Genomic DNA, 13,784 nt, shown 5'->3' with positions numbered 1-13,784 from the left:
AGAAAGGTTTCATTAAAGTTGTGAATTTAGGATGACCATTGTCTCTCCAGATTCTGAACCATAAGAAAACCTTGCCCCCAAGCAGATGCCAGTCTAAAAAGTCTAACATTACATCATCCATAGAATAGAAATCTAAAGGCAGCCAGACCTTGGTCCAGGAAGAACAAACCCAGAGAGCAGTCCATGTCTGGTCATTCTAGTGCATCTCAACCATTATCCCTCTGGTCTGTACCTGGGTAGTTCCGGCAGCCCCCAGCTGTGGAGCCCCTGATCCAGCGGCCATTGAACAATGCCATATTCCATTTGCGGATCTCCTCACTGGTCAAGGAGTCAGGAGACAAGTTACAGATCTCCAGCCGAGAGAATTGCCTCTGGAAATCTGAAAATGACATCCTAGGGGTGAAAAGAGCAGAAGGTTCCCAGACTGGTGAGCTGGGATTGAAATGTAGTCGAACACATCCCCTGGGGAATTAATTCTTTTTTTTTCAACACCTACACGACCAACAATGGAAAATGAATGTCCTGAAATTCAGTGACTCAGATTTGTTTCCGACAGTCCCAGCCTTATTCCAAAGGCTTTCCCCATTCCAAGGGGATAGAATGACAATACCATCACCTCCACCATCCAATAAACTAAATTATATTACTAATACTATGAAGAATTCTCCTTAATTTCTCTGACTATGAAAAAACTACCATGGTTTTTCCTTTTCTCCCCTACTCCCCATTTAGTACAACATCTGACTCTTTCAAAGAAGGACTGGATAAATTGGTCATTTAGTCCAGCCCTTTCTAGATCTCTGGGCTAAATTACACCTAAGCCAGGCCAGAGTTGAGTATCTTTTTGACTCCCAAAGATCTCCATAGATGGAGGCTTCAGTATCCCTCCTGGGAGAGACAATTTGTACTTAGGTAGATAAATATAAAATACATATAAAACCGATACAGGATAACCTCACCAGGAAGGCACTAGCAGTTGAGGGAATGAGGAGGGGCATCCTACAATAGATGATGCTTTAGTAAGTCCTGAAAGAAGCCAGGGATTCTAAGAGGTGAGGGTAAGGAGAGAAAGCATTCCAAACATGAAGGACAACCAGTGAAAAAGCAAGTGTTTGGAGGATGGAGCAAGTAGATCAATATGGCTGAATTCCATATCCCATCAGAGAAGATATGAGTTGCTCACATTTTATTGGTATGCTCCTTGGAAACCATGAGGTACACTGAAAGCAGGGGTAATTTGTGATGGGACAGTTCCATTGTAGAGTTAGAGAAAATGATATTTCATCATTTATTTGCCCAAGATAGCGTAGAAAGCCAGTGGCAAACAAGGGTTTAGATTTCCTGATTTTGATGTGTCACATTATAGCAGAGGAAGAATTTAATTTGCACAAAGGGAGGAAAGAAAAGAAGGGCCTAATAAACTGATCATGACTGTATTCTTATTGCTTTACAATCCATGCATCTGAGGAATCAACAGTTCTCAAGTACTTCAGATCTCTGAGCATTCCTGGGGCTGTCAGAGGAAATCTGTTCCCTTTTGCTTCACCACAAAATTAATCAGGGAAACTTGCAGCCCAAGGAATAGTTCACCCAAAGAACAAGAAAAATTTCTCACCAAAATTCTCCATCTTCAGCTTTCTTTTCTAGTTCTTTCTTCCGCCTGGGGTCTATGTGATTCCATTCAGGGGCACTGAAAGTCAAGCATCAGTCTTCGATTAGACTCCAAAAAAATGGAATGTTTACAGCAGGTCTCTTGGGGAAAATCACTAAACACTGACCCTGCAATGATCAGGGGTCCCACAAACCCATGCATGCAGACTACTATCACAAAGAACCAGCTTAAATATGGAGAACTTTGAGTTCACTCAGAAATGAGTCTTTGAGGGTATCTTTTATGAACAAGAATGAAAGAACAAATTAAGAGGAAATAAGATTCAAACTCTCCTATTCAGTGTACTCTAAGTAAAAGGGGAAGTTGGGTGGTGCAGTGGATAGAGTGCCCTACTAGGGGTCAGAAAGACTCATCTCTTGGAGTTCAAATCTGACTTCAGATACCTACTAGTTGTGTGACCCTGGACAAGTCGCTTCACCCTCTCTGCCTCAGTTTCCTTATCTGTAAGATGAGCTAGAAAAGGAAATAGCAAACAACTCCAGTATCTTTATCAAGAAAACTCCAAATGGAGTCATGCAGAGTCAGACCAGATTGAAAAAAGACAGAGCAACAACACCAAGGAAAGACCTGAAGAATCAGCTTGTCCCAGAACCTCATTTTACAACTCTTTCTTGTTGTTGAATTGCATTAATTGTCAGAGGCCCTGAGAATGAGAATGAGAATGAGAAAAGGCCAGAGAAATGAGATAAACTCATATCAGTTGACATATTCCTACTGAAAGAGGAAACGAAAGCCTACAAAGACTAAGGGATTTACCCAAAGTCATAAATAGTGTCAGAGAAAGAACCAGAATTCAAACCCAGATCTTCTAGCTCCAAATCTATTTGGGAGGAGAGGCAGGTTTCCCCATTAAATTATTATCATTTTGTAAATCAATAAAAAGTATGGCAGACATTGTCACAGAATTTAAAAAGTCAAGATTTGGAAGGGATGTCAGAGGCTATCTAGCCCAACACATATCTGAGAGGTATTCCCTGCTAATTATATGCCCAATAAGTGGTCATCCAGATGCTTTCTGAAGAAGTCCAAGGAGAGGGAACTGTCAACCCTTCAAGGCAATTCATTCTACTTTTACAAAGCTCTAATTGCTAGGGAGTTTTTCTTGACTTCAACATTTAGGCGGGGTCGGAGTTTGGCATTTTGCCATTAAAGTCACAAGTGACTGGAATTTTAAAAGGTGTTACTTAAACTGCCAGTCCTAATATTAAGCTGGTGGATCATACAAGCCTCTTGCCTTGTCTCATCTTCCTTTTTCTCATCTAACTACCAATCATTACACTTAACATGTGTTATTGTGTGTTATATTAATAGTATATATATATACATATATATGTATTATAACATGCACGTTTGGTATCTACATGTATTTGTGTATGTCTTGCACACACATACATATACACATACACCACATACACACGCACTGGATTATAAACTACTTGAAAGCAAAGATTATATTTCACTTAAACTTTACATCTCCCCATCACCCAGAACTATGATTTGCACACAACTAGTGCTTAATAAATGTTTCTTGCTGCTGTTGAATTGCCTCCATCTAAGAGTGGACAAGGTCAGTGAGAGGAAGGAAAAAAGAAATCAGTTCATTTCAATGCCTGCTAACAGTCTTGGCAAAAAGGTCTTCTACCCCCAAAAAATGGTGAAATTAATTGTTGTTTGCAAAAATTATGTTCATTTCTGTTATACTGTAGATAATTAGGAATTGAAAGTATTATCAATCTTGCTAACAGCACTGAGGTTCTGAGATTTGCTCAACTCTAAATGAATTAGTTCAATAGGAACCCTCTAATCCAAAGGGAGTAACCCTATGGCCCTAGGTTTGGGCAGACTTTTCAGAACTATTATAATAATAACTCACTTTTATGTAGGCAAGCTCAGGTTTTCCAAGGACTATGCTCACAACAACCCTTTAAGATAACTAGTGCAAGTGTTATTATGCCCCTTTTACAAATGGGGAAACTGAGACTTACAAAAGTTAAGTGACTTGCCACAATTAGTAAGTATTTGAGACAAATCTCTCCTTTTCTCCCATACCCTTGATATTCTATGCTGTGTAGAAACAGACAAAAGATATTTACATTGCAAATTATATTGATGCAACGATTAAAATCATGGAAGTCATTTGAAAGATCTAAATTGACACAGCTTCACAGAGCTATGGGAGGGTGGTTCAATCATTGGGCAGCAGATTTTTAAAATGCCTGCAAACCACAGCAGCATTTGGGGGAGAAGAGGGACGGGGAATGACCCTTGGTCATGGACGTTAGTGAATATTGGCTCCTACCCTAGGCCAGGTTGGTCAGCCTTGTTCCAGTCTGGCCTCTTCTTTTGTTTAAATTAAACTTTATTAATTTTTTAATTTTAAAACGTTTATTTTCTCTCTCTCCTATTCCCACACTACTGAAAATCCTTATCACAAATATTATCAAACAAATTCCCACATTGGCTATGTCCAAAAAAATCTATCTTATTCTGCATTCTTATTCCTTATCTGGAAGTGAGTAGCATGCTTTCTCATCAGTTCTCTGGAGTTGATCATTTTGTCAGTTGAAGTCTAGGAGATGTTCATTGGCCACAAGCTATCTTACAGACTAAGATGGAGTTTGCTCTATTATTCAGAACTCGTAAACTTCACAAGCATGACACTGATTTTTAAAGCATCAACACCTTGGAAAATCATGGAGCTGCCCTCGAGTATCCCTCTCTGACTGACTTCCCTACCCCTCCAACCATCAGAGAGACCTGTCAGAGAAGAGCCTCTTTGGTCATTGATGGTTTCTGCCATGAAAGATCAATATCTGCCAGTGGTAATGAGCTAATGGAGCGAGCTCCAGGTCCATCGATCGCTGCCTGTTGTGACCAGTTGGCTCCCAAGATCAAATCTCATTCTCCAGGTGACATTTTCTATTGGTCCTGATGACTTTGGCCTTTGTCATACTGACCAGTTGAAAGGATCAGAGAAGAGGTGATTGATTTGACCTTTGGACCACACCGATGCTCTAGGCAGAGAATGTAAAAGCTTCTGGGAGAGCTCCTTAGAGTCAGGAGTAATTCTGACTGACCTGTCTGTATTTGAAATTGAAGAACTGGAAATCCAGCCTTAAACATGACAGCTTAGTTTTTCTAGCCTGGAGTCAGCCCTCTTTTCCTAAGCAGACTGTGTACTTGGTGAACTGTGAGGGCTTCTAAATTCCCTACAACCAACCATTTTTCCTATTACTGTTTGTAATTATATAATGTCTCTTCTCTGAAATTCTCAATAATAGAGGAATATGGCAAGAGAAACTTGGCTCTCTCTAAAAGGGACCTACCTGTCACTCCATGCTCCGGTCCATTCTGTCCCACCCCATGGATTCCTTAGACGGATTAGTTTTTCAAGGCGACCAAGGTAATTAACCTGCAAATTCCACCAAAAAGGCAGAACTGAGCATTTAGATTCACTCCTGGTGTCCCACATTGGCAGATACATTAGGTTCATGTTAGAATTTCTTTCTTGAAAAAAAATATATATACTTAAAAGAAAAGATTAAGTTCAATTCAACAGGAATTTATCAAGTACTTCTCATGGACCAGGCATTGGGGATACAGAGACAAATTGGAAAATAGTTAAGGAAGTACATTCTACAGCATTCATGTGACATTGGTACAGGTAAAGAAATGCATGGTAATTTCAGATGAATGAAAGTAGTAACTAAGGGAATAAGAGATGGCACCTGTCTTGAACCTTGAAAGACTCAGAGAAATGGAAATGAGGAGAGGCATTCCTGGCATTCAGGAGAGCCAATACAAAAATACAGAGGTGGGAAATGGAATGCTTAATTCAAGTGAAGGGGACTAAAGTAAGTCTGGAAAGGTCATCTGGAGCTAGAACTGAAAGGCCTCTTAATGTCACCCCTGGAGGCATCTCTGTTCTAGGTTCTGTGTCCTAGAGAACCATTGTAGCTTCTTAAGCTGGGGTCAGATATATGCTTTAGGAAGTTTATCTAGGGGCAGAAGAAAGGGGAAGAAGAAGGGAAGAAGCATTTATTAAGTGCCTACTATGTGGCAGACACTGCTAAGCACTTTACAGATATTTATGAGGTAGGTGCTTCTTTGATCCCCATTTTACAGTTGAGGAAACTGAGGCAGGCAGAGGTTAAGTGACTTGCCCAAGGTAACAAAGCTAGTAGATGTCTGAGTCTAGATTTGAACTCAGGTCTCCCCAGACTTTAGGTCCAGCACTCTAAAGACTATGTCACCTAACTTCAAGTCCTTGTTTTTATCATTATTCTAGAATTCACATAGTCACACTCAGTCTCTGGCCATATTAAATTTCATAACTAAGACAAGCAATGCATGAGTGCTAGCTGTGTTCTATAAGTATGCTAAGTAAATATCAGGAGTCAGTCAAAAGAACTGGAGGAAGACTAGCACCATGATAAACAACCATGTTAGGTAACTTTCCTTTGCAAAAATTGTGTCTTATGTCCTCATTGGCCATTGTTTCGTTGTGCCTCTACTCAATAATAAACAAACTCAACCAAAGGGAGAGGCTAATATTGTTAGCACATCAAAATGTCAAGAGCAAGTTCTAAGATACTTATTGAGTTATATGTCTGTATTTGTCTATATGTATATGGTATAAGATCATCAGAGGAGTGTAAAAGGAGTGAAGGTCTCAGATGAATATTTTAGACAGGACCAGACCTGAGACAGGCTTCGAGACAATCTGAGTTTTGTAAAACTTCTAAATTCTCTGTGACTACTTTTAGATGGTGACATTGACCACTCTTTTAAAAATAAAATTACCTGTTATAAAAATATTGAACAGCAATACAATCATTTAATCTTTGTTAACATTTATAATTAAATAAATGAATTTAATTTCTTAGGAAAAAAGTGATAGGCCAGATTCAACTAAAAAGACCACACTTAACCTCTGAAGAGCAGTACGCTTAACACTAAAAGCATGTACACTGACTAGGAGTATCAATTGACACAAAAATATGATATTTTTACTTTGAAATAAAAATGTTCATCCTCTTATCTCTACTTTCTTTGCCTGTGCAAACTAAATGCTTTGCATTAGTTGATGTACGTTGACCCTTTGGGACATTCTTAAATTCCAATCCTTCTCTAAAGTATCACAGCCCAGAACCCAATAGAGGAATAGTAGGGGGATGCCTGGTTTTACCTCTTCAACTCCAGTGACTGAATAAGCATGCCCCTTGACCAGCTTCAGTCTGGTGACTTCCTGCGATTCCGCTGCATTGGTGATCTTGGAAGAGAACAGAGCACAGTCAGGAAAGGCTGGCAGAGGGATCCATTTGGACCTGCCATGACACTTTTTGTAATGACACATGGTACAGAAATAGGGCACAAACCTCAACGATAGAAAGGATGAGATCATGCAGATACAAGCCTTGGACTTAATAGAACTATCATCCATCCCTTCACCAATTAAGCCTTCTCAGCCAAGCAAAGTGCCTGGGGCATGCCATGACCCAAACATGACATACCAGTCTTAGAAATGCCACTAGGGCACTGGGAAGTCATTTCTTCTTGGAAGAATGAGCCTGCACTGGCAGAGGAGCACTAATTACCTTGCATCATATCTGATGCAAGCTGGAATCTTCAAATACTATGGATCATTATTTTCATAGTATGGATACCTTGGATTCACATGTTTCCTCTCTCCTTCCTCACCTCCCTCTCCTCTCTATGCCCCTTCATTAAAACTTATCACCTCTTCATCAAAAAATATATATACATGCATATGTGTATGTACACACATATATTTATATACATATACATAAATGTGCGTTTGTATATATGCATCTATAAAAGAGAAAGCTAGACAGATAAAAGAGAAGGGAGTAAGTATTTCTACAACACCTATTATGTTCCAGGCACTACGCTAAATGCTTTACAAATATTATTTCATTGATCCTCAAAACATCTCTTGTCAGGTAGGTGCTATTATTACCCTCATTTTACAGTTGAAGAAACTCAACAGAGTTAAACAGAACTTAAATGACTTGCCCAGGGTCATACAGCTAGTAAGTATCTGAAAGTGGATTTGGACCCAGGTCTTCCTGACTCTAGACCCAGGTGGTAAAAATCTGCTTTGCCACTTAATTGCTTTATATAAGAGAGAAAGACAGAGAAAGATGGTAATAGACATACACATATAGCTTACCAAAGTTGTCATACTTCAGGAAAAGGAGAATATTTTATTTTTATTTTGTACACTTCTGAAATAAGTAGGTTGTTACCTGAGCCGTGGTCTACTTGACTAGGTAGAAGCTTCAAGGTAATGAGAGAAAGGCATTATGTGGGGGAAAGCAGGCACGAGAAAGGAGGGTATAGCAGTCAAGAAGAATGGTAGATGGCATAAACAATGTTCTAGATCTAATTTCTATGACCCTAATTTAGCTCCTTATCACTCCTCTTCATGATCCCCAGTTTAAAACATACTTCCTTGCAAAGACTTTCAATCAGGGGTCTCAAAACCAACACCATCATATACCGAATCTCTCAGAGGATGATAGGTTTAGAGTTGAAAGGGATTTCTGATTCCTCATTTCACAGCTGAAAAAACTGAGACAGAGAGACATGAAATGACTTACCCAAGGACACACAAAGAGTAACTAACAAAGTTAGAAATTGAACCCAGGTCTGCTGTCCCCAAATCCAGTGATCTCTCTAATCTACCATACTGTCTCCCATCTAACACATGGAGAAGGAGAAGTGAATCCCCCAATGTTACTCAGCAAGTGATTGGCACTGGTAGAGATGGGACTCAGAGATCATGATCAGTTATTGAACATAAACTATCAGAGTTCAGAGATTAAAAACAAAAAGCACACAACGACAGTCGAAGATATTCTAATGAGAATGACCTTTTCCATCCCCATCCACTCACACAGGTCTTAGATCAGAATAAGATCTTCCTAAGAATAAATCTGGGTGCCACTATTAAACTCTAATGACCTCCATTAAGGCAGCGATTGTACTGCCTACAAGCCCACAGTTCAAAGTGTTCTCCCACCCCCCAACCCATTTTTTTCCCATTCAAAGGGATTGAAGACAAAGAGAAACATCCTTGGCTCACATCGATGGAGCAGCCAAGAAGTGACCCAGAGCGTAAAGCCTTCCTGATGATCTGATACAGATTGGATGGGGCCTTCTTCAAATCATAAAACTCTGAGATTCCTCCAGTGAAATCCTCAAATCCCTCCACTGTGGACCCTCCTGTGAGAGCTTCATAGGATCCATTGAGCCTGCAAGAAAGGAAAGAAAAGTAAAAGAATAAGGTGTACTGCTTCTTTAGACATTAGTTAATAACCCCAGATAGCATCTGCTCTAATTAGAGGACCCCAAGAGGAGGCACCCGTCCTTCAGAGGATACATGGGTAATAGTGTTTTGTGAAGGTGACAGACTTGGGGAAAACCACTCAGGAAAATGTGGCTTTGTAGCCCTAGAATTCCAACTCAGACCATTGTTCCAATGGCAAGGTCGGCAGTTTGCCAGGATTGAAATTCATATGATTTGACATAAATCTGACCTGCTCGTTTCAGAGAACCAACAGCTGTTCCCTTCCAGAGGCAACCCATCATCTTTCCTTGGGCTTTAAACAATTCTGTCTTCCAGTCAAATTGGAATCTACATTGAAGTGAAGCTTAGAATTTTGCAGGGGAGGAAAGTTGGGAAGTGACTGGAGCAGGGACCTCAGGAGCTGTAACTAGGCTGATGAGCTGGAGCTGGTGCACACAGCTGCAAGAAAAACTGCCAACCTGCTTGAGTCAGTGGAAGAGTTGTTGAGCAAAGAGTGGAAGCTTCATCAGTTGAGTCCAGGGGACATTTATTATCACTTGTTATTATTATTCATCTTTCCTCTAGTGTTTTATAAGGGCCAAAGTGCTTAACCCGAAGTTTATTAGTTCTATGTCAGCTCTGTTGCCCCTGTTCAAAGATGAGGAAGCTAAGAAATAGACAGGTTAACTGATTTGCCTGAGGTAACATAGTCACCAAATGGGGGAATTTAGATTTTAACTCACCGACCAAGTGTGAGTCTAATTTAGATTACTCTGAAGCAACATGCCATAGTAGATTGTCAGTTGGGCTTGGGGTCAGGAAAGCCTGAGTTCTAATTCCGTTTCTTAGTATTAATGTGACTATAGGCAGATCACTTAATCTCTCAAAACTTCAATTTCCTCTTCTGTAAAATGAAGAGGTTGGGTTCTAGGAACTCTAGAGATCCTTTCCAATTCTAAATTCATGATCCTATAAAGCTTATTGGTTCTCTAACTCAAGGGAGTTCCAGGTACCAGAGAGCAAAGCAAAGGCAGCACTTCAAATATGGATCTATGTAAAGATTGCCTATAGAAGTGCGGTGGTCATCCTGGGATCCCCTGAACCCCAGACTTCCCCCACTTACTTGGCATAGGCCTTTTCCAACAGGGCACTCCAGAACTCTCTGCCTTCTTCAGAGTGAAGAAATAGCAAATTCCCATTTCTGGTGGGTAGCCTGTCATCAATGACCACATCCACCCATTCTCCATACTGCCAGAACTGCAGGATAAGAAGCCCAAAGACACCGATAAATAGAGGGTCAAGGGAGAGGTTGATGGAACAGAATGATAAACATTATTTCCAGAGTATTCAAAGTAGGAATTTTATAGTTATTTTGTACACATTCCCCTCCCCAAATAGATTATAAGGAACCATCTCATTCAATGGCAGAGCTCTTCCATTAGCCTTTTATTTTTTGACGGATGAATGAACGAACGAATGAATGAATGAATGGACTCTGCCACTAGCGACATCAAAGTGCAGATGGGGAAAATGGTCTTAGGAGCAATAAACAAGTCATAGTACCTGAAAATGAAAGATTCCTGCATAGTTTTTCTGGAAACTCTGATCCTTGGGGACCACTCGGTAAAGGAGCTCTTCATTCAAGGTCAGGGAAGCAACGGCAGCCAGGAGCCAGCAGTCACCTGCACAGTATCATTGGACACATACATTGGTCAAGCCAGACCAACAGCATTCCCTAAGAGGTGCCATCACCAGTTTTATTTAATAAAAGAGCAAGTTGCAAGTCACATTTTGATGACAAAGATCCTCCTTTTTCATTCTGTTCTAAAATTCTACACAACTAGTTCTGAATTCTAAGAAGCTTTTGCTTAGCTACTGGTAGTGTATGGATTATTCAAGGTCCTTGAGTGTCTTCCAATCCTCCCACTAATTCCTACGATAGGTTGAGGGGACAGATAGAGAGAAAACAGATAAAACTCAAAAATTATTGAATTCATTATCAACAATTCTGATAAAAATGTTGGTGGACAGCAATGTTGGAACAATTGTTAAGAATGGGATTTAGAAATTATCTTTTCTATCAATTATCTTTCAAGTCAAAACAAACACCAAAACCCCACATTCTTTGCTAAGATTGACCTTTTCATATTTATATTGATCTGAAACAAAATCCTATTAGGTGTAAGACTGGGTACCACCAATAAATTGTCATGACAGTCAGACATAGTGGCACATGTCACTAGTCCCTGCTACTGGAGAAGCCTGAGACTGGTGGATCATGAGATCAGGAATTCTAACCTACAGCAGGACTAAAATAGGACATTAAGTCCAGCACCAATCAGTGGTCAAGTCTTGTTGATTGTACCTCCACAAAACCTTTCATTTCTATCTCCTTTTCTCCATGCACACCACACCTACCCCGGCTTAGGCATCTCCCCTCCCCTAGACAGTTATGATATAGCCCCCTCACTGGATTGGTCTCCCTGCTCCCAGTCTATCCCCTCTTCAATCCAGCCTCCAAGAAGTTGTCCAAATGATGTTCTTAAGCACAGATCTGGCCGTATGGTTCTTATTGCTGCCAGAATTAAAAACGAACTTCTGTGTTTCACATTTAAAGAGGTTGCTAGGTATTAAGTTGGTAGACCGTTGGATACAGAGCCAGGAAGATCTGAGTTCAAATCCTACTTGAGTTAAAATACTATGCTCACACTACTTGTGTGACCCCTGACGACTCACCTAACCTCTTTCAGTCTTAATTTTATCTCAACTGAAATTTAATAAAAAGGGAAACTGAGGAAAACATTCACGCAAGATAACATTTATTAGCAGGGGCATGCTGGCTGTCAGTAAATGGGTCAGTGGTTTGCCTCCATTTATGCCAAAGACTGCAAGTAAAAGTTCAGTTCATCTTATATAGGTTTGGGGAAGTACAGAACAAAGAACAGAATGGGGTAGATGATATCATGGGATGGAGGGCAACATGATTGGTTACAAAGATGAGGGGAAAGGAACAACATGATTGGTTGGAAACTTGGTAATGGGGCTGGTGATGCCCCTCCTTCTTCTCTCATGAGACTAAGAAGTGCTCATTGTGTGAGTACAGGTGCAAGATAGGAGCCCAGCCTTTTGGATACACAGTGAACCAGACATCCTTGAAGGAGAGCTTGGTAGCTAAAAGATATTAGGTCCAACTTCCTCATGTTTACACACATTCCCCAAGGCTGACAAAATTTCTTGAGGCAAGAGTAGATGAGTGACTGGCAGGAGAGCTGGATTTCTAAAATTAACTCACTACAGGTCAGTTCAGAGACAAAGAACTATGACAAAGAACATATGACATGAGTAATTACAGGAGAAAAGCATGTGTAAGACAAAATCAATTACTTATAAATAAGATCAATAAATAAGTGATTGAGGATCCATTTTAATCATCTCAGTTTCCTCATCTGTAAAATGGAAGTAATGATAGCACCTACCCCAGAATCGTTGCCAGGATCAAATGAGACAATATATGCAAAGCACTAAGTGAATATTAGCAGTCATTCACTCTTATCATTAAGGCCCTTCCCAGTCTGGCTCCTGCCTATCTATCCCGGATTCATTAAACATGCTTTGCCCTTTACATATTCTGTGATCTAATGAAACTGGCCTTCTTGCAGTCCTTTGCATATGATATTCCATCTCCCATTTCCATACCTTTGCAAAGACTATTTCTCATGCTTGGAAGGCACTCTCTCCTCACCTTCATCCTCTCTGAATTTCTTGTTGTTCAGTCATTTGTCAGTCATTTCTGACTCTTCATAACCCCATTGGGGGTTTTCTTGCAAAGATACTGAAGTGGTTTGCCATTTCCTTCTCCAGCTCATTTTACAAATGTGGAAACTGGGGCAAACAGGGTTAAGTGACGTACCCAGGTTTACATAGCTAGTAAGTGTCTGAGGCCAGATTTGAACTCGGAAAGATGAGCATGACTCCAGACCTAACACTCTATTCATTGTACCACCTAAAGGCCCTCTGAATTTCTAGTTTTCTTCAAAATGCAACTCAAGTAACACATCCCACATGAGAACCTTTCTGATACTCTAAATCTTCTCTTCCCCTCCCCCACTACCACCTGGTCTTGGATTTATTTTATATTTATTTCTCATTTACTTATCTACACATATGTTGTTTTCTGCAATAGAATATAACCTCCTTGAGATGAAGGGCTGTCTTGTTTTTGTCTTTGTGATATATAGTATCAATGATTGATTGATTGAAATTTGAAACATGTTGCCAATATCCTGGACAGAAAAATGAGTTGTCAGCATGGTTTGGTAAAAAGAATACTGACTGGAGCCAGAGGAATTGGATTCAAATTCTGACTCTGCCCCTTACTACCTCTGTGAAGTTGAGCAAGTCACCTAACTCCTGTGGTTCCCACTTTCCTAACTATAGAATGAGAGGGTTCAACTAGGTAATATCTAAAATCCCTTCTGTCAATGCGAATCTATGTTCTATATATTCTATGCATTTTTTCTATTACAATTTGTTCAACTGTGGAGCAAATTACATTGTATTTATTTTTATCTACTCAGCTGTACCTATTAACTCAATAGATTATAAACTTCAGTGGGGGGGAGGGAAGAAGCATTTACTGAGTACCTACTATGTGCCAGGCACTGTGGTAAATGTTTTTACAAATATTTCATTTGATCCTCAGAGCAACCCTGGGAAGTAAATACTATTATTAGCCCCATTTTATAGATGAGGAAACTGAGGCAGACTGAAGTTAAGTGACTTGCCCAAGATCACACAGGT

At 40.1% G+C, this 13,784-nt stretch overlaps 1 protein-coding gene across 1 annotated transcript in view; it reads right to left on the bottom strand.

Moving 5' to 3' along the window:
* Positions 1-13,784, bottom strand: part of LOC140529237 (calpain-8-like) — a 114,218-nt gene that overhangs the window by 44,329 nt on the left and 56,105 nt on the right. Inside the window, exons 3-9 of the mRNA XM_072647738.1 lie at positions 10,548-10,666; positions 10,108-10,241; positions 8,781-8,949; positions 6,861-6,944; positions 4,999-5,084; positions 1,616-1,690; positions 233-393 (exon numbers count right to left, since the gene is read on the bottom strand). Of these exons, the coding sequence (XP_072503839.1) occupies positions 233-393; positions 1,616-1,690; positions 4,999-5,084; positions 6,861-6,944; positions 8,781-8,949; positions 10,108-10,241; positions 10,548-10,666 (828 nt within the window). The remainder of the gene's footprint in view (positions 1-232; positions 394-1,615; positions 1,691-4,998; positions 5,085-6,860; positions 6,945-8,780; positions 8,950-10,107; positions 10,242-10,547; positions 10,667-13,784) is intronic.

This window comes from Notamacropus eugenii, chromosome 2 (assembly GCF_028372415.1).
Source record: "Notamacropus eugenii isolate mMacEug1 chromosome 2, mMacEug1.pri_v2, whole genome shotgun sequence".
Taxonomy (NCBI): Eukaryota; Metazoa; Chordata; class Mammalia; order Diprotodontia; family Macropodidae; genus Notamacropus; species Notamacropus eugenii.
The sequence above is the reverse complement of the archived record's forward strand: the minus strand, read 5'-3'. Positions and strand labels throughout refer to the sequence as shown.